General features: G+C 50.1%; 1 protein-coding gene across 2 annotated transcripts in view; it reads right to left on the reverse strand.

Moving 5' to 3' along the window:
• Positions 1-20,328, reverse strand: part of JCAD (junctional cadherin 5 associated) — a 39,715-nt gene extending 19,387 nt beyond the window's left edge. The window contains exons 1-2 of one of the 2 annotated variants that reach the window (XM_026483496.4): positions 20,236-20,328; positions 8,186-8,524 (exon numbers count right to left, since the gene is read on the reverse strand). In XM_026483496.4, the coding sequence (XP_026339281.3) occupies positions 8,186-8,466 (281 nt within the window). In that variant the 5' untranslated portion in view covers positions 8,467-8,524; positions 20,236-20,328. The remainder of the gene's footprint in view (positions 1-8,185; positions 8,525-20,235) is intronic. The other variant, XM_057304667.1, reaches the window with a different exon arrangement.
• Between the last annotated feature and the right edge of the window lie 397 nt (positions 20,329-20,725).

A 20,725-nucleotide genomic window follows, 5' to 3' on the forward strand; every position in this document is an offset into this window, starting at 1 on the left:
ATGACTCATTTTCAACACAACAGAAAATACGGTCCTTCTTTTTAAAAGAAGTACAAAGCCTACTTAGAACGGCAATATTTGACATGACTTGTAACCGGTTTCACGCGGTCCAGGACATCTTCTCGGTGGACTCCAGGGCCTTAGGAGGTGGACCAACTTCTCATCCAGGCACACGATAGCCCAGCTCTGCGTCGATACTGGTGGGCGTGGGAGAGATGTCCTCCCTCCTCCGTGAACAAAATCCTGCACCTGGGTCCTCAGGGGCAGCCCCCAAAGTCTAGCCGACGGTGCTTCCCGGTGGAGGTCCGGGTGGAGGATGGGAGGTCCCACTAAAGCACACTCCGGGTCCGAGATTTCTTCCAGTTGGCAAGCCTGCCAGCCTGGCAGATGCTGGGGCTGCCGATCGCCTTCCCGCCCTACTGGTCACATCCTACAGGATGTGGGGGACAGTTGTGGCACTCTGCCATGCTATTCCTCCAGAAGCCACTCCCTATCCCAGATGGGCCCATCTTAGCCAGACGCACAGTCTGAGCATAAGGTCACTTGAAGAGCCTCCCACTCCTCGAAGGAGAAGCTCTCTTCTTCTAGATCGGCAGAGGCACGGGGGCATCTCCTCAGAGTGACTCATATTCACCAGTCCCTGGGTGAGATGTCTGACATGTTTCTGTGATGGGGTCAGCCATCTCCTGCGACAGAATTTGCCCTTAATGCTCTCCCGGCCTGGAAGCCTGCAGTTTTATTTTTCAGTGTGCCTTGGTATATTCAATACACTATACTGTGTAAATAACCCGCTGACCCAGGGTAATAGAAAGGTAATTTTGGAAGGGGAAATATGAGGTCATGAGAAGACGAAGACTCACATACGAGGGGAGCGTGGAGACCAGTCAGAGAAGGGAAGGCGGCTCTGCAAACATTACGGATCAGTATCCCTGGTGAGGAAAAATTCCGTCTGAACAAGAATTGTGAGTTACTAGTCACCACCTGATAAATTTCTTAGCTTCGGAAGATGACGGAACAGGAGGGAAAGAGGAATTGGTGCTGCAGTCGGGCCAGAGGGAGCCCGGCGAACCCGTGTCCGCCCCCACGGAGGGCTGCTTCCAGTCAACGGCAGGTCATGGCTGTGGCTCCCACACCGGGCCACGGGGAGCATCGGTGGCTTTGGGCTTCTCCGTGCCCCACACGGAGGGTGTGGCAAGGCCCTGAGTGGGGCCTGAGCACCTGGCCCGCACGCCGGCTCTCCAGCCCGTGCCTCCCGCCGCATCACTTCCCTTCGCTTTGTCTCCGACTCTTCATTTGTACTCAAGGGATGGGAATAGTTCCTTCCTTTCTAAGTTTGTTGGGAGGGCTGAATGAGAAAATACATTTGAACTGTTTAGCCAAGTGTCTAACACACAATAAGCCCTTGGTTTTCTTTAAACCAGTATTACTATTATTAGCCCCATTAAAATAAATTCTCAGCAGCCGTCGATCATTTTGAAATTCTTTTCCTCGCGTCGTCCGAGGGAGGAGGTGAGGGGCGCAAAGGAAGGAGAGAAGAACTGAGTGTGTGTCTTATGTGATGATTATTTTAGATCCGTGTTGTCTTTTTCGAAGTCGTAATCAATGGGCCTTAACAATAACAGGAAATAACGATATAGCTGACTGTCGTAACAACACCCCGCCCCTCCGGTGGTGGCTGGTCTCTAAGGAAGAAGCTACACCCGCCTCCACAAGGATGATGGAGAACAAACCAATATTTAGTTTATTAAAACAAAGCAGGAAGAGCAAGCTCTGACCCATTTTTTGCACATAACTCCACTAGGTGAGGGAAATGCCGAATTTTCCCACTTTCTCTTTAATAAGGACATAGTTCTACCGTGAAAATGTCCTCACCAGTGCAGTCTACATGGTGTCGCCATTAACAATGAAGAAAAGCCACCCCTAGTTTCTTGCTTCTCTTTCGGGACCCTAACACCACCCCCCGCGCTCACGTGGACACGCAGGGAGCGCTCTCTGTGCCTCAGAGGCTAAGCTTAGAGCAGTGAGGAGTGGGGGAGGCAGCCACCAAGGCAGGCCAACCAGAGCCAGAAGGGGCTAGAAGGAACGAGCCCGCTGTCTGCGTAGACAGACGAGGACACAGTGCCCACCGTGAGGTACAGCAAGTACCTGTCAGTGCATCAGCTCGACTCTGGTCTCAGGCTCTCGGACCCTCATCAAGACCTCAGAGGTATCATCATCTCCAAGACAAAGTGAACTGGAACTACAGACGCACTCAGGGCTCTTTTTGGACCCATCTTTCATTTCCTTGCTACCCAGTGCCTCTCCCTTGGGAATCTCCTGGCTTCCTTAACGGACCCATTTCTCTGGCAAAAGAAGGAACTCAACTCGCAATTCTCCTCTTGACGCGCACCCAGCTGCCCAGACCAATGAAGCTTGGGGCTGTGCTGCTAGAGTCTTCCCATCAATTCTAGAGGCATCTCCTCAGCCTCATCGCTGTTCTTCCAGAAGGTTCATGTTCAGAGGGTAGAACCTGCTTCTTGTCGGGAAGCACCGGTAACAGGAAAGCTACGTGAGAGTGTGTGCAGGGGGGGAGACCACCTCCAGGCACTTCTGGACGGTGGCAGCGCTTAACAACGAGAACAAGGCACCTCGCAACAAGGGTCTACCCAAAAGACAATGGGAAACACAGGGGGCCGGAATCTTCCATGTCGTGTTCATGAGCTCACCAGCTCAAACAATCCGTACTTTCCTCTGTGAAGAGGTCAGAATAATACCACCTAATAATTAGGATATGAAGCAAGCAGCTAAAAGACAAATAATGTTTGTGGAAATATAATTTTGTAAAGAAAAAGAGATACATGGAAACAGACGTTCAACTTGAAGCCTTCCTTTTTGGAAAACCATTCCAAGCAGGCTACGACTTGGGAGAAGCTTAAAAAGCCTGTGAGAAGTGACTGGTTACCATATCCAGTAGCACCATCCAGAAAGGACGTTTGCTGATCAAACATAAACCTCCCAAGATGAGGCCCCGACCACATCAGAGACCCGCCTAGATGGCTACGTCTCTACTTAGTGACGCCTGCCGCTGATGACAAGACGTAATTGCGAGTTATTCTCATGGTTCACTGACAAACAGCTTTACCAGAATTCCTGGGGCCGAGCAGAGAAGAAACTATTACGGTATGACTTTCAGATCCAAACTCCTGCTATGTTAAGTTATTTTACAGCTTCCTCTGATTACAGTCTTTCAGCGGAAACACAGTGAGGAAACCGTGAAAGCCTGATAACGGCCTTTCACATATTTTAAAGGTAGCGAAGTATTATTCAATAATGGCTACTTACATCTTAAGCATGCAGTTTCCTCCATGTATAGATAACAGCTTGCTTTTCCCCTCTGCCCACTTCGTCTGTTCTCTCCTTAGTCTTGGTGCGTGTGTGCGCGCACACGCGTCATGCGTACGTGCTGGCAAGCCAGCCTCGGAACGACGGAGCATGTGCACCAACACGCGCATGTGCTCAACTCCGTGCAAGCTGACGAACTGAAGAACACTTCTCACGATCATCTTTGAGCCCGGATGTAACCGTAAGCTTTGAGCAGCCCCCTTTCCGTGTTGCCAGAAGGAGGACACATGTGCCACATACGACGCACTCGAGAAGGATCTGTTGTTGGCTATATGGCACAAACGAGGACCTACTTAAAATCGAGCACCAAATCATCTGATATGTAGAATGCTGTCTGCAGTTTTCTGACACCCATGGTTTTCCAGCTACGGACCCGTCAATCCCGCAGTGACTGACTACCAGTCCTGGGTCCTAGCTTTCTCATTCCCGCATCAACGAGGCCCCGCTCGTCTTCGTTCACTACCTCGGGTGCTCCGCGAGACTCCCCATGAGAGCCTCACGACAACCTGCCCCTTATCACTCGAGCGGGCTGGGGTCTTGCACCCGCAGAATCTACAAAGGAGGGAAGCTTTCCCCGCTGAGGCTATTCGGCCCCATGGGAGTTTTGCTGAGTCCGTGTCTGCTCCTCCCTTTCCCGTCCTCCCTGCTCGTCCCCCAGGAGGTAGTCGTGTGGATGAAGCCATCGAAACTGCCACCTCGCCTGCCCAGCCTGGAAAGTCAGTGCCCCTCCTTCCCACAAGGGAACCTCCCCAAACCAGCCTCGCCCAGGTCCTGTCACTGGAAAAACCTCCACTTCCCATCCCGTCTTATCCCAATGTTCCGAAATACTCAGCATTTCCACAACAGCCTTGGCACAGAAGTAGTAGGTTTCATCCAATTTATTTAAAAAGTTTTTTTGAGTGTTAATAAACGCAAAATTCTTTAACAGGAGTTAGCAAGACCAGAGACGAATTCGCAGTGGTGTCAGCTTTCGGGAAGTGACAGTCCTGGGGACCAGGAGACAGTGCTGGTAGAACACCCAGAGCGACTCGCTCCCCCCGGGGGAGCTGCAGAAGCCCTCAGCCTGATAGGAGGGGCGGCCGGTGGGAGCTAGGGAGCAGGGGCTAGGGAGGAGGGCTCTGGGTGCTCCCAGGCAGGGCTTGGTGCACGGGGAGCGCACAGTGGTGTGCCCAGGAGATGGCACAGGGCTCGGGCTTGGAGGAGGCGGCCCGTCGGGCCCACCCACAGCTGGGGGCTGACGTCGCAGGCAAAGGGGGCCAAGGAAGGGGCTGAGAGTCCACCTTTGGCACTTTCAATGCTCACGCCAGTGCTGACGCACACAGTGCCACACACTGGGGGTAGCCTGGGAAAGCGGGCGCGCTCTGCTCACTAATCCGCTGCCTGTGTACAAGGAAGAAGCGACTCGTGGTCCTGTCTCCACCACCTGAGCACAAGAGCTTCGTGGCAAGCCAGCGGGTCCCTAGCTCCCCACACAAGACTGACAGCGGTCAGTCTCTTCCCTTCCAGGGAGCTCGGTGGCACCTGATCGGGGAACAGTGCAAGCTTGAAGCACAGCCTCCTGGGCGCGCTGGGAAACATGCACACTGCATGTTTGAAAATCCAGTCCAGGCTCCATATTTGAGGGTTGTTTTTTTCTTAATTGAACTGCACCGAACCAGCCCTTACACAAGAAACGCCTTGGAAGCTGAGGTTAATTACCGAAGGAAAGACTGAGGTGCTCTCACTCTCAGCAGACATCCCCTATGTTCGAGGCGTGCGGCAGACGCCAGACAATACCGCCCTGACCACACACAGGGAGCCATAGCACCACGCATCTACTCCAGCTACGACAGGATGCACTCCCCATGCGGCTCCCGAGACAGGAAAGGGACGCAGCTGTGCCCTGAGAGCCGCTGCACATCCACGCATGCCGGGGGAGGGCAGGCGACAAGGAAGTGACAGAGGACAGTGCGGCAGACGGCAGCCGTGAAAGGAACTCAGAGAATCCCACGCCCCTTTCAAACGGGGACAGGCCTCACGTGGGGGGAGCTGGTCTGCGCCCGAGGCTGCTACCGCGAGGCAGCCACAGCCTGCCTGGCAGCCCAGGGCCTGAGGACCCATCCGGGCTTCCCTCTGGCTTCCCTCTGCTGTGGCACCGAGTGGCCCCTACGGAGTCACTGACATGCTCTGGGCTTCGTGTCCTCTGGCTATAAGATAAGGACACTGTTAACCTGCTATCTTACCAGAATAAAACAGACCACCCTTCTGTTGGCCCATGTGGCCTTCCCAACCACTCTGACCGCCGTCTACTCCGGGGAGTCTGTGGGGCGCTGAGGACTGGCCCGTGGTGTGGGGACACACTCTAGGGCAAACCTCAACCCTCCTGAGGCTTCCTCATTGGCTGGCTTGGAGTTCGGGTCCCCCCTGTCCCTCCAGACCCGGAGCCCAGCCCCACAGCGTCACTGTGTGGGACAGGCAGGCAGCAGGACCACAGCTGCACTGGTGGAGACTGAAGGCTGGGACCTGGCAGAGTACCACTGATTCATCCGGACTCAGAATTCCACATAAGCCAAAGTATTGTTGGGTTTTCTTTTTCTTCAACTTCCAGGCTTTAACTCCTAGCACCTATTTATTTCCTCTCGAGGCACTTTTTTTTTCCCCCTGAAAAGGAATTCTGCCTACCTTTCTGTTTGCTTCTCTGTTTGCCTCCTCTTTCCAGTTCTCTATAAACTACTAAAGAAAGAAAACATCTTTTCAATTCAACCCAGGAAGCCTTGCAGCTGGTCTCCGAGGCTCTGGGCACTGGCATGGAGTTTTGCAAACATGTATGCCTATTCTTTTTACCCTACAAGGCAACCTGCCATCTGAAAGCTACCCTACGTCTCATAAGTTAATCAGCCAACCTCAGAAACGGGGAAATGGCCAGATCTGTAAAGAACTTGATCATCTGTATGAAGACATCCAGTGCGACCCCAAGCTACTTATCTGAGCACTTTACTCATGACAGAAAGACAGACGGCCTGTAGATCTGATGATGCCTACCAACCTAGAGGCTGGGCTGTGGGCACTGTGGTCCTCAACAGCCTGTTAGCATGAAGGGACTAGAAAGTCCTGAGCAGGTTGCAGACGAGGCTGGGAGCCACACGGCCCACCCAGAATTCTAGAGGGGATTTTACTGCCCCCTACTCTGATCTCTGAGACTGAGGGAGACCCCACACAGCCTACGAGGCCCAGCTGCAGGGATTCCACTGCGGCAAATCCAGCCTCCTACTCAACAGCTGTTACAATGGTGGAAGAAAGAATTGGATCCATGAGCACACATTAAACGCACTGTGTATCCCGCACCGTAACAAGCTCCATAGCAAATACACAGGAAGGAGGAGACAAGGTAGAGAACCTCGGTGCCCTGAAATCCCAGGGAGAAGGTACAGATATACTTACTCAGCACAAAGCCAGAAGCAACAGAAGGCGGGACAGAATCCCGCACAAGTTTGCGCAGTGGTAAGTAAGGCTGCCCTGACTCTTCGCCAGCTCATCTGGAAGCGGCCTCTCCCAAAACCCGGGGCGGGCAGGTTTTTCAGGACACAGGGCCGAAAACAGACAGTAGTGGACACAAGTGTGAGTCTGAAGGGCAAGGTTCAAAAAGCAGCTTTAAGTCCCTTTCCATTCCGGGTTTCCTCCTGAACCCGCCACATCAGCGGTCGGAGAACGGCGCTCACGGGGCATTGGCCCGCTTGGACCACGCTGGACACCGGGAGGGCAGACGGTGGCCTTTGCTTTGTCTCGATAAGCAAGGTGCTGAATGCTCTACATTTTAAGAATAAAATCCCTCCCATTTTCACCCGAAAGCTGCCACCCAACAAGGAAGATCCTCTCCGGGAAAAGGAGACTCTTCACCATGGAAGGCAGGTTCATTCCCTCGAGACTGAACTCACTCCCCTTTTGTCTGCTTGGGTTTTGTTTGTTTGTTTCCCCTTGAAGACAGGCCTCTGCTTCCATCCGTGGGGTCGGCCCATTTCTTGTCGGTGATACAGTCACATAACACGCTCTCCACCGGCAGAGCCCTCCCCCCCAGGCTGAGCCGGTCCCAACGCCGCGCTGAAGACAAGCACACTTTTATGAAGTGATGACGCGGGTTTCCTCTCGGTTGAAACTGTGTGCATGGGGGTCGCAGGGCTCCTCTCCCATGCTGGCTCTGTGGCAAGCTGCCCGAATTCCCTCTTTTTTAGCCCCCCTCCTCCCCCAGCCAACCCACCCTCTTTTTGGTTGTAAGAAAACACCCAGAGACACAGCTGTATTCAGATGGGACACCCACACTGGGGCCCGTGTGTGCAAGGGAAAGATGTCAGAAGCCAATGGAATTACGTGAATATCCAAGAAGAAAGGTTTTCTTCTTTACAAATGGAGGGGGGATATATACCTTTTTCAACTCTGTAATGCACACAAGATTGAAACCTATTAATAAGAAAGCCTAATGGAGTAGGAACGTGTGACTGACAGACCCTAGCTTTTACAGAGTTTTGAAACGATTCCTAGCTGAGGCACTATGAGCAGCTGATAACGGAAAAGAGAGGGCGGGCATTAAAATGCCGTGTGTTTCACATGATAGAATTCATTTACTCACCACTATTTATCGAAGGCCTCCTATGGCCAGGCCCTGTGCTCCCCGCTATTAGAACACCCCAAATACCCCAGTGGAAAGAAGTGTTCTTGTCTCTCACCCTCTCCCTCTCTGGCTCCAGCCAAACACAAGGCATCGAAGGATCTGCCTTCCGTACCCACTGACAAATCCCCAAGGCAATGGTGGGTTCGCACTGATGCTTACCCCAGCTCAGAAGCTCTAGGAGCGGAAGCGCTCTGGGGCTCTCCATGGGCTCTGGGGGCGCGGTGGCTGTTTTCTGAGGTGCTCGCAGGTCCCTTCCCCTGGGACGACTTGCTGGGGGGGAGGGCTGCGGGGCCATCGTCGCACCCATTCAGCAGGCCCTGGCCAGCTCTGGCGCGGCTCCTGGCTTGCCGGCGGCCCTCACGCTCGTCCTTGGCTGGCGCGGGGATACTTCGTGACACCTTGTATCCATGAGAAATCAGGAGGTCTTCTACGCTGTACATAGTGCCCCGGCTTCATCAAAGCTCAGCCCCTGGGACCGTCGCGTTGGCAGGACCCACACTGAAGGGACAACAGAGACAGGGTTTGTGAGGAGTCACGGCTTCTCCCCGGGACCGCGCCTCCTGACACCTCCCGCTCCCTTTACTCCGACCAGAACTGGAGCCCGGTTATGCACACAGCACGGTGCCGGCATCGCACAGGAAGAAGTGGGGTTATTCTCCATCACGTTCACCCGGAGAGGGTGGCCGCGGCAGGGGCGCCGTGGGACGTGGCGGGAACCCCAGGGACCCCACCCTCCGCCCGCCGGCTGCCTCTCGTAGCAGAGCCTGGAGCAGTGTTTAAGCAACGAGATGATTAACAGTGTCCACCATTCCCTCGCCCCTGTCCTCTGAAAACGACCGGCATAAGCAGCGAGGACAAAATAAACACAGATTCGGAAGCCGCAATTACGACTCAGAGATTCTAAAAAGAGCAACGACCAGGGACCGGCTCGACCTTACTACCCTTGGCGCTTGCATCCTGTAACCCCACCTTTCACTCTCCGAGGGTGGAGCGGGCCGTGTCAGCAGCGCGGAGCCCTGAGCCACGAGGGGCCGCAGGGGAAGCCTCCGGATGGCAGCACAGCGGGCACGCGGGGGCAGCGCTCAAGGCCCCCCGGCTCTGGCCCACGTGGGAAACCGCACACCCCGCAGACCCTGCACTTCTCCCTTCCCCCGGGAAATCCGTAAGAATCAGATCGCTCCCCTAAGAAATCTTGGGGCAGCTTTTCCCTCTCGGAGCCTGGGGTGGCCGCATCCCAGATCCCAGCAGGGTGTATGAATTCAACAGCGCCTCCTTCCCCAGGGCCAAGGTCCTAAGGCCCCAGCACTGCGGAGAACAAAGGGAACATACTGGAGAGCCCCTTGTGTAAAAACAGGTGGGGCTGCCATGTTTATTTTTACACCAGGGAATCTTCTTTCCTGTGTCTGCTGGTAGTGCATGGGCTGGGCCGCAGGCAGCGGGCGGGGAGCACACAAAGGCCGGGCCTGGAAGAGTGGCAGGAGCCAGGCCAGCGCCAGCCCCACTTGGCCGGTGGGCGGAAAGCAGCCGTGGCAGCCCCCGCGAACAATGGCCAGGAAACGCCTGCCGGCCTGTGTGCAGGTGAAAGGGAGACACATGTGCTTCCTGTCGGTGCGAATTCTGACGGCCCCCAGCGCCATTCTGCTGACGGGGCACGTCCTCGCTCTGCATCACAGGCTAGATGACAGGGGCCAGAAAAGTCCCGGCTGTCAGCACAGAGAGCATCAGACTTTGGAAGTCGGTAATTTCCCATTAGGTACCTACATTTCATGGAAGGCTGACAAGCCCTGGCAGTGACTGTACTGGTGGAAAAGTCTCCAGAGCAATTCCACTACTCCTGACACTCCTGCTACGGGTCTTGCAGGGGGTTGTACCACTTGGGTCCCTCACATAGAAATAGAAGGTGCAGAGAGGCGAACATTTGTTCTCTGATTCACTTGAGCAAGTCACTGGACTCGAGTCTGCTGGGGAAAGTGATCCCACTACAAACACAGGGCTACGGGAACACGGAGACCAGGCCAGGAGGCCAGGGTCCTCGTTTTGTTCAGTGCTACCCCCTCCCCAGCATCCAGCACATAGCAGGCTCTCATAGATAACTGTTGAATGAATGCACAAATAAGAGAAAGGGACATCTGAGCTACGTTTTGAAGAATGATGAGGAGTTCCCTCGATCAACCGCATGCATGTGTGTATTGGAGAGGAAACAGAAATTTGGGGTACATTTATCTCAGAATAAAGAAATGACATGGCAACAAAATCCCGGGAGCCTAGGCCAGGGAGGGTCCCCACACTGACTGGCTCAACGACACACATCCAGTTGGCACCACGGTTAACGTTGGAAGTTAGGTCTTACGACACTCGGTTTCCCTCTCGTACTACGTCAGCCTCTTTAAACGCCAAGTGTGCTATCCTCCAAGTGGCCATGCAGCACACAGAGGAGCGGGCAGCGTCCACACAGAGCCAACGGGGCTGCAGTCTCTCTCAGGGTGGAGGAAGCCAAGGCCCGCACAAAGCATGCCTGTGGGGCATTCTCCTCCTGGGGGAGGAGTTGGTCCAGTGGGTTGAGTATGGCCATGTCCGCATGGTAATTCTATTTCCCGAACCCTCGAGTGGCAGAACAACCCAGGCTAAGCCATCTTCCAAAAAAAATTCAAACCCTAAGAACCATAACTTGACCTTACAGGTCTGAGGTCAAAAGTGTACAGCTTACTGGAGACTTCTACCTTGTTCTGTCTCACAGAGGCCAGTAGCCCATGGCGAGCAGCAGTACGCAGTCCACCAGCTTCAGCACGCCTGGAGCCGTGCCGGGGAGCCAAGACGAGAGGAGAGGGCCCGCAAGCCCCAGAACCCACACGAGTGTTCCCAGCCGCCACCCCATTCACGGGGACCTCTCTCCCTTCGGCTGACACTCTGCACCTTCTGATCCAACTCAGAGCCCGGGTTCCTCCTCCTTTCCACACCCCTGCTGAACACCACCGCTCCCCTGGAACCGATTTCTGAACAGTTACATGGTTTTTTCTGATCCCTATCAGATTCAGCTTACTTTCTTCCGCATCCTTATCTACTTAAGACTTAAGGGGCTGCCTCAAGAGGTAGCAAGCGCCCCACTGCGGACACATCAGTCCCGGCGGCCACCAGGAGAAGACGCTGTCCGAGGAAGTGCTGGACAAAAAGCCGTCCCTTGTAAAGCTTCTTTCTGATCCTGAGCTGCGAGCATTCTAAATCAATAGGATTTAATTTGATCACCCACCCGACGACTCAAAGCGTTGCTATAAAGACAAACACGGTGAAATCTGACATACATGTTAGTAGAATGTGAGATTTCACACCTTGGGAAGGTCTGTGCACTGTTCAAACAGTGCAGTATCAGGTTGATGCTGACACCCGGCCCCAGCTACAGTCCCGGGAGTAAGTGACTGACCGCACCAAACCGCAGCTTTCTGATCTGCAAAACGGCGGTGCTGCTCTCTTCCCATCCCACCAGACTGGTCTGAGGACCAAATCGGAATATGCAGGAGTTTAAACCGCCACACAAACACAAGATGGTGGATTTATCATGCTGCAATGGCCCTGATTTGTCTCTGAAGCGTTACTTGCCTTATGGAAAGACTTCACATCAGTTACTAATTTTCACTCTGAAATTCTGACCATTACCCAATTCCTCTTGTGTCACTTAGGATGTGACTTTTGATTTCCAAGGGCATACCTGCTTTAATCACCCATATATCTTGTCTTTTGTGAATGGATACTTCAGCCTCCATCCAAGTCACTTAGAACGGTGTTATTTTATACAGTCCAAAACATTAAGACACAATTCCTGAGTGCCCATAATGCACCAGGCCCCGAAACTATAACAATGAATAAGACACATTCTTTGCCCTTGAGAATCTTACTGTCCTGCTGCACAGACTGCCAGAAAATAGGCAGAAGGGACCCTAACCTGATCTCAAGGGGTCAAGGAAGCTTCTGGAAGATTGCTTCTAAGCCAAACAAATCCTCCCACCTCAAGGTAGACCTACACTGTAAGTATGATTTTCCAGGCGGTCATTTAAGAAGTTTTTTCCTTCGCTACTTTTGTTTGTTTCCTTGTAACAAATACTCATGGTGGAACATCTAGGAAGAGTCATCACAACAGTGCAGGTGTCCAGATACAATCTCAGGTACAGGGGGATTTCTAGCATGGGCTGGACCAGAACACAACAAGAGACAAATGAACCCACTTCAAATATCTTTTTTCATTCCATCAATGTCTACCTACCATTCATACAGAGGACACATTTAACATAAGAACAAACAGGTTAAAAGAAAAAGCACACTTTATTTCATCTTTTGTTCCTGCAAACTTCTAAGGTAGCTCTGAATGTCTCCATTTTACAGACAAGAAAACTGAGACTGAGAGCCTGATCTTGTAAGTGCAGATCTGAGGTTCGAACCAAGCTGCCTAGCTTCAAAACCCTTGCTACTTGCTATTTGCTACTATTTTAGGCTTACCCATCTAAAGTTCCTTCCTATTAAACAATAGAAGTTTCCTAATTTACCAAATAATGCATAAAAATAAACAAGAAAAGGTGGGAGGCATGGCAGTATTAAGATGAAAAACTGTATTTAAAAGGAAAAAAACAATCTCCTTTGTTCCCTTGGGTTAGGATGGCTCCTCTACAGGATTCTTTCCTTATGCACATTGGGCACACACAGGCCACACGCACACACGTACGTATGTGCACACCTGTACATACGCACGTGGACACACGCACAAGGCCTGATGCCTCACTTGACTGTGATGTTTTGATGGTAGGGCTAGTGTTAATTTTAAACGCTCAGTAATAGGATTCATTCACAAATAGACCGTGTCATCGCTTCGCGACCTTCAGCGGACCTCAGATCATTTTTGGTTTCAGGCTCCTACAGAGTTATGGTAAAACCTGTTGTGTGACTTTGAGAAGTAGACAAACTACATCTGTGATAAATGGGAAAGAAGTGAGTAACTTCTAGGAAAAAAGAAAAAAACCTAAATTCTAAAAGAAAAATGATCGATATAGAAATAGTCACTCTTATCTACAACAATGATAGAATCTGGATGTCACGTGAAAGCACATGAGAAACCACAGAAGTGTTTGGGCACACGGGAAAGACTGCCTGACAACCGGTCTGGCAGGACGGTGGAGGATGAAAGTGGTTAGAACAAGGACAGATGTGGGGACAAGCAGTTATGAGTCTCTTTTATTGAAATGTGCAGGGGTGGTACCAGAGGGGATGGGGAAAAAGGAGTAATAAGAGTAATTTTCAAGAAAAGAAGTACAATGGATTTTAGTCTTTGGTGACCAAGATAACGGTCATTTCATTTAGGAGAAATACGGGGATCAGAAATAACCAGTAGCTATTGGTTGGAGAAGATGACAGGTAATTTGATTTTAATTTAACCAACCTAGTCCCACAAAATTTTCTTTTCCCCAAATCACTTTCAAATGGATTCCCATCAGATTTGTCCTATCCAAAACACCTGAATGGGGCCACTTCAAGTAATCTTATTTTGTGGTAGATTTCTAAGTTCTGTAAATATTAGCCATGAGTATTTAGGCATAGAGTTGTCTACTCCTTCACTCTAGGGATGAGTTTCTATTTCTCCACATTGCTCAGTATGTACCTGTTATATAGAATTGAGGCTGAATTCGAGGTTCTTCGGGGTCCTTCTAGCTCTAGAAACCCGTCCCTCTCTCAAGCCTGTTCACCCTTGTGATGAACAGCATGCATTTCTAAGTCAGCTGGCCACAGTAAAAAGGATACAGCTTGTGGCCATGACACAGAACAAAGCTAAATAGGTCATGTGAAGATAGAACCTCCGACCTTGGCCCCATTAGCACCCAGGAAGGCCAACCAAGGGAGCGGAGCTAAATGGCCACACACTGAGAAGAGGAGGCGGCGGGGGTGGGCGCTGACGCACCGGAGGAGACCAGCTAGCAACTCTCCATCCAGAGGTCCCGGAGCACAGGTGTTGGACACTTCCTCCCACTTAGGTTGCTCAGGACACGTGTTTTACACTGACCGTGCCAGGCACCAGGCTCTGTGCTGGGGGACAGAAAGACACAAGCCCCATCAACACCCTCCCTTGCAGACGCCACGGTCTAGGTTGTGGTGTGTCCATTAAGAGCAAGCTCATCACCAGAGGCTGAGATTGGCAAATGATCGTTACTTTTTAACAGGTACCATTTCCTCCTCCCTTTACATTCATAAAAATAAAACATTTTTATTCTCATATTTACAGTTATAAGGCTCCCCAAGACAGTGAAATATAACTATTAAAAAGCACATTAGATCCAAAACTTCTCTTCCTTTTTAAAATCTGCCTAGAACATGAACTAAAAATTAATAAAGGAAAGAGACAAATACCCAATTAAAAATGTAAAACAGACGTTGACTCTCACTAGTAATCAAAGATATATAAATTAGACCAAAATGCTATTATTCACTGAACAAATTACTGAAGCTTTCAGAAGGCAGTATTTGTTGGAGGTGAGGGCACGATGAGCTGTAGGGGTTCTCCTATTTGTGGGTGTATGACTGTGGGAGGGGGGTGTCTGTGTGTAAATGGCTATTTCCTTTCTTAAAAGTGATCAATATGCTATGAAATCTTCAAAAATCTGAAATCCTATGGGCTATTAATCTTATATCTTGGAATCCATCCTATAGAAATAATCAGAGATACCCACAAAGCCATCTATAAAGACACTTACCCAAGTTTTAATTATGATAAATGAAAAATTAGACCAAATAAATGTCCATTTAAGATATGGTTTAAAAAAATCCTGATGCGTCCACACGGTAGACTAGGATATGTATACGAATGTATAAAATTATGTTCTCAGATATACGATGGCACAGGGAAATGCTCATGGTACCACGTTAAAGAGTAAAGACGGGATATAAAACCCTATGTTCAGTACAATAGCAATTTCATACACACACACACACAAGAGAAAAAACACCAAAAGGAAACATATCAAATTATCAAAGGTGGTACTGGATTCTGGTTTTTTTTTTAATGTCCTTATTTATACTCTATTTTATGATGTCCTATCATGAAATACATTCGGTCAAACCATATGAAGTTGCCATGTTAGAGGGAAAAAATGGTCAAATATTAGCGTTTTCATGTACTTTAACTTGATATGATGTCACCATCAGAAAAAAATTTAGGGGCACCTGGTTGGCTCAGTCAGTAGAACAGGCAACTCTTGATCTCAGTGTTGGGAGTTTAAGCCCCCACATGGGGGCTAGAGTTTACTTCAAAAATAAATATTTTCAAAAAAGAAAAAAAATTAAGAACAGTTTCTTAGGATTCGGAAAATGTTTCTTTGAAAATTTGGAAGACTTAATGAAGATAAAAGAAACACTGAAAAAAAGAATAAATGAACAGTGACTTATATAAGGTTCTAAGGGTCTAGTATATGGTACACGTGTCACATCTCCTACAGAGATTCCTAACCTGTTTCCAGTAAGCCAAAAATTACATGTTCTGCTGATAAAATCTAATACAAAACTACAAACAGCATTCTAAAGGTCTTAGACCTTTAGACATTATTACTCTTCTTCATATTAGACATTGTTACTCTTCTAGAAAACCTAAAACTTCTCAGTTATATTCACTGACATTCCATACTTAAGATGTAATTAGTCCCTCAAATTGTTGGCAGTTCACTGTAAATATTTCTTCAACTGACAACTTCTTGGTCTAATGTTATGATTAATATATAACAAAATACTTTCTTTAAACAAGAGGTAAATAGCTAAGACCTAAAACAAAGCAGAGTGGGGCATGTTGCTAACTGATAAATGGACATTTAATGCTCTATGTTTTTTTTTAATCATAGAACTATGTATTTTATTATGAGCAATAGGATTGCCATTTCTTTTCAGTCTTAATAATTCAATCAAGAGCTGCAGTCTCCCAGCTGAAGTTCTGGGACGGTAAATGCTCACACACTGTTGTTACCATCGCACAGCAGTGTGATGGCCAGCTCTTGCCAGAGCCCCCAGGTTGTTAAAATCTCCCAAACATAAAAAGCATATTTAATCTGTGAAGTAATAATTTTAGTAGAGCAAATATCACTGAGTTAAGTTTCTTTAAGGTGACCAAAAAAAAAAAAAAAAAAAAAAAAGGCGGGGGGGGGGGCGGGGAGGTGGAAAACTTGGGTCTGAGATCAAAAGGATCCTGGAATGCTAATCTTGCTGGGTTGGGTCAGTGTTAAGGCATTGATTCCAAAACACAGAGAAAGAGAAAGAAAGTAGCAAATGTTACGCACTTTATTTTTTTCATAAATATTATCTCTTTTAACTTTTTGTCTTTCCCCCCAAGACTTGTGTGAACACAAACACACACACACACACACACACACACACACACACACTCCTATCATCTCTTTCACTTCTAAAGTCTGCCACACAATTTTTGCTTTGGCGACCTCACCCCCTTTTTATGAGACCCTAAGTACCTCATTAACATTTCTGAAAGATTAGCAGTCATTAAGAAAAGGAGTGAAATTGGATAAGATTTTTTAAATCTTCTGGAATTTTTGGCTATTTGCAAAAATAACTGTAAAACTTACAACAGATTAGAATGTAATCCCACTACCATGATGTTAAGTCAAACTCCACATGTAAAGATTTCTGAAATGGTCTATTGAACGTAGAACACACTAGTTTACTTGTAAAATATCTTTAGGATAAAAAAACCGGGATCTTATAAAAATGTTGAAGTTTAAACTATTTCCCATAACTTGTACATTATTTTCTAATTGCAGAAGTCATGTAAAGTTATTCTAGCAGTAAACACTGCAAAATTCAGTGTTTCAGTAAAAAGTCAAAGTTCCCTGTAACCCCGCTGTGCCAAGAGAAAACCCCCACCAACAGTTTGGTTTCCATTTCTCCTACTATTCTCTGTATACACCTACAGTTGCTTTCTGTCTCTCCCCTTTTTTTCTTCTTTGAAATATATCTTGGTGTCTGTTCATAATGAATTATTTCATTTACATACAGAAGAAACAAGCTTAGAGGTAAGCTACAGAGAGGTCACCAATAAGCAGCAAATTACAAGGATATTTTGTGGTCTCATAATTAAGCTTTACCAGTTTGGCCTGGCTGTTCCCAACTATACTATCTACAGAAAGTTTTTGGAAAATGCATCTAAAGAAAGTAAGGTCATAATCCAAATTTTAAACAAGATACCATCAATTTAAATCCAGATACTTGAGGTTTTAACATCAGGGTGGTTCCTATAGTCTTTCAATGACTTTTAGCATTTAAAGGCTGTATCAAAAAAGTACTGGAGACTGACCTCGCCTCCCTGGGCTGCTGGCCCCAGCAAGTGAGTGTCCCTCAGCATTCCTTAACTCAATAGGCTCTTGAAACAAAGCACAATAGCAAGGTTTTAATGAGTGAGATAACCCTTGCCATCCAAAAGGTGAAAAACAACATCTGTTAAAAAACCAAATAAACTGCAGTAATGGGTTCAGCAATAGGCCTGAAATAGGATTTCAGAGAGACAGTCTTTGCTTATCAAAATAAAAACCACAACAGAACAATTGTTTCAAATCCAACGCTCTGTGTTCTACACTCTCCCTAGATTAATTAGTGTGAAGTCCCGCCAAGCTCATTAAAGGAGAAACTCTGGACTCCTACAGCAGGGTTGGTGTTTACTGTCCTCACGAAGTAGAGGGCTCTCCAACGGGGACAATGAGAACTTGGCGGAACCACAGACTTCTGGGCTTTCTTTACTGATAGCATTTCTGGTTTATTTTTAAACTGCACTTAAAAAAAATTATACTCCAAGGATCTTTTCAGATTTGTTTTTTTTTTTTTTAACTGAAAAACTAGTCCTTATTTATTCTCCTTACGTACCTCTAATCTCCAGTTACATTTTATAGCTATTGAACGATAAGCCGTATGCCTCTGGAGTCTGTGACTACTCAGATGGGCCATTAGATAACTCTGATGAGCTTGTCAAGACCTCCAGAGCACGAGAACACTCGGGCACTTTTATATTCCAAGGAGGTAGAAAGACAAAATTCTCTTTCTCTCTCTTTTTTCTTTCTTTTTTTTTTTCTGGCACCGACTTTCTCCACCCACCCAATCCCCTTAAATCTCTTGGGCCTGCCAAGGGCCTGACCTTCCATTCTCTGCAGCACGGGGGTGAAGTTTGCCAGGAGGAAGGCCCAGCAGATTAAGGCCTCCTTCAACAAATATTTGCTCACCCACTCTTGGGGGAGTGAAACTGTTTGCTACATGCTGTCTGCCCAGAGTAATAGTTAGGCACCTTCAGGACCGCTGTTCAGCGGGTGGCCAAGATTGAGACACCTACTATCAAGGTAAATATATTACGTTCAAACCCACGCAACACGATGGGAAACCAAATGAATTTCCTGAATTCCCAATTTCACATGCAAACCATCACAAGTCCCCTAAAATAGAATTTGCATGTGATTTCTAAAACAACTATACACACTGGTCTTGCTGCATGGTCTTAATCCAGTTATCTTCAATTCTAAAACTTCCTGACATTAGGCACTGTTTTCCTGAAGTTTAGCCTGTGACCACTCAGGTTTGAACACTGAGTCTGCCATTTTTGTCTAAGTATTTCTGGCTGCCTGAATTCTATGTCGCTCTGCTCCCAGGAATCCTCCCTTCACGCCCCCCCCCACACACCCCATCTTCCAACCCTCAACCCAAATCCCTCATCTCAAATCAAATTTCTTTGCAAACCTGAAAAGCCAAAAAGCCAGAGAAGGAAGACATGAGGATATGGGGAAAACCTCTCAATTGTATGGTCCACACTACTTCATCCCTCTCCCCAAGACAGGCCAGGCAACTAGACTAAGGGAGGGACAAGCGAACATGGGGGTAGAGGGAGGAGATGCAGGGGATGGGAGTGAGGGTGGCAGGGTATGGGGGTGGAGAGGAGAATGACGCGCCTGAGCTAATTCCCCAAAGTCCTCTGCTCCTAGAGAGTGTGGATGAGCAAGGAACAGGGCATGACCAGGTTGCTCTGGTGTAGAGTTCTCGTTTTTTAATTTTTTTTCTCCAGTAGTTAAATCACAGCTTCTTTTTCAAACCCCTAGAAGAATCCGAGGCGCTGGGCACTACCTCCAGTGACAAGGAGAAAGAAGGGAGCTTTAAGCTGTAGGTGCTGAACCCCCACTGTGGCCAGGGCATCTAGGCAAACCCTCGCATTCTAGGGTGATCTGATGGCGACGGGGGACGCGGGGGGGGGGGGGGCGCTCAGGAGATCGGAGTGCGGAGATCGGGGCAGGCCGGCAGGCAGGCAGGCTCCAGATCCCATAAACGAGCTGATTAACGAGATTTAACAGCACTCTCAGGCGGGGCTCTTTCCTTTCTCCCACCCTTTTCTCTCTCCTTTTTTTTCTTTCTTTCCTTCTCTTTCTTTCTTTTTTTTTCTTTTCTTTCTTTTTTTTTTTTTTTTTGCTTAACCAACAGCGGCCGGCGGGGCGTGGGGGGGGGCGGCGGGCCGCCCCAGGCACTTGCTGGGAAGCAGCGGCGATTAGCGCCCTAATCCCCGCTCCTGACCCCGCAGAACTGGGCGCGCAAGGCCCGGCGGAGACCCAAGCAGGGAGCGCGGGGCGCGGCGGCGAGCTCTCAACGTCCGGACTGCCGGGGGTGGGGGGGAGGGTGGCCACCGTGGGAACCGGGGACCTCGGGGACTCTGAGCAGCGGCTGTCAGTTCCTGGGGTGATGTCCGCGAAGTCGGGGCGCGCAGGCGAAAGAGGGGGCTGGCTGGAGCCCGGCTGGCGGGGAGGACGGCGAGAGGAGAGACAGCGACCCCCGCCGTCCCGGGCCCTCCCCGCGCAAGGGGCCACGCGAGCGCTAACGCCAGCCGCGGCCCTCGGCGCCGGACCCCGGAGTCCCACACCCGGGCTGGGCACCTGAGGGGTGGGGACGCCCCCTCCCCGCAAAGCGGGCGCTCCCTCACCCCGAGGTTGCGGGCGTGGGGCCCGCGGCGGCCGGGCTGTGCACCGTGCGGGACGCCCGGGGCGGGGGTGCGGACATCCCCTAAAGCTGGGGGAGGCTCGCACCGGAGCAACGTCCGGGCTGGAGAAGTTGGGGGCGAGCGCGGGAGGCTGGGGGCGAGGCCCGCGTAGCGCCAGGGAAGCGGGCCAAATGGACGGCGGGAGTCAGGAGGGGCGAAAGACGTAGGGACTTACCGAGCGGCTCCCTCATGCTGCCCGCGCCGCCGCCGCCGCTCCGGCCGGCCGGGGACCAGCGCGACCCGCCCCGCTCGCTGCCGCCACGGCCGAGCATGCCCGGAGCCGCCGCCGCCCGCCCCACCCACCGCTCGGCCTCGCCCCGCCCGGATCCCCGCCCACCGCCCGCCTCGCCCCGCCCTCCGCCCCGCCCCGCCGGCTCGGCAGCCTCCGGGCTCCGGCTCTCCCCGCGGGAGGGCGGCACCCGGGTGGGGTGGGGAGCCTAGCTCACTCGCCTCGTCCGGCCCCTGCCTGGGTGGGTCACCCCAAAGGCACAGGTGAGCTGGACACCCTTCTCTCTTTTCCTGTCCCTTGGGCTTGGACAGTTTCGACCCTGGGCTAATGTCCACACACACACATACACAAAAAATACTCATATACAGATGCACACGCATTCGTGTACAATCACACGCAGATGCACACCAACACACCCATATGCAGTCACGCGCAG

The sequence above is a fragment of the Ursus arctos genome, unplaced genomic scaffold, assembly GCF_023065955.2.
Source record: "Ursus arctos isolate Adak ecotype North America unplaced genomic scaffold, UrsArc2.0 scaffold_30, whole genome shotgun sequence".
Classification (NCBI taxonomy): domain Eukaryota; kingdom Metazoa; phylum Chordata; class Mammalia; order Carnivora; family Ursidae; genus Ursus; species Ursus arctos.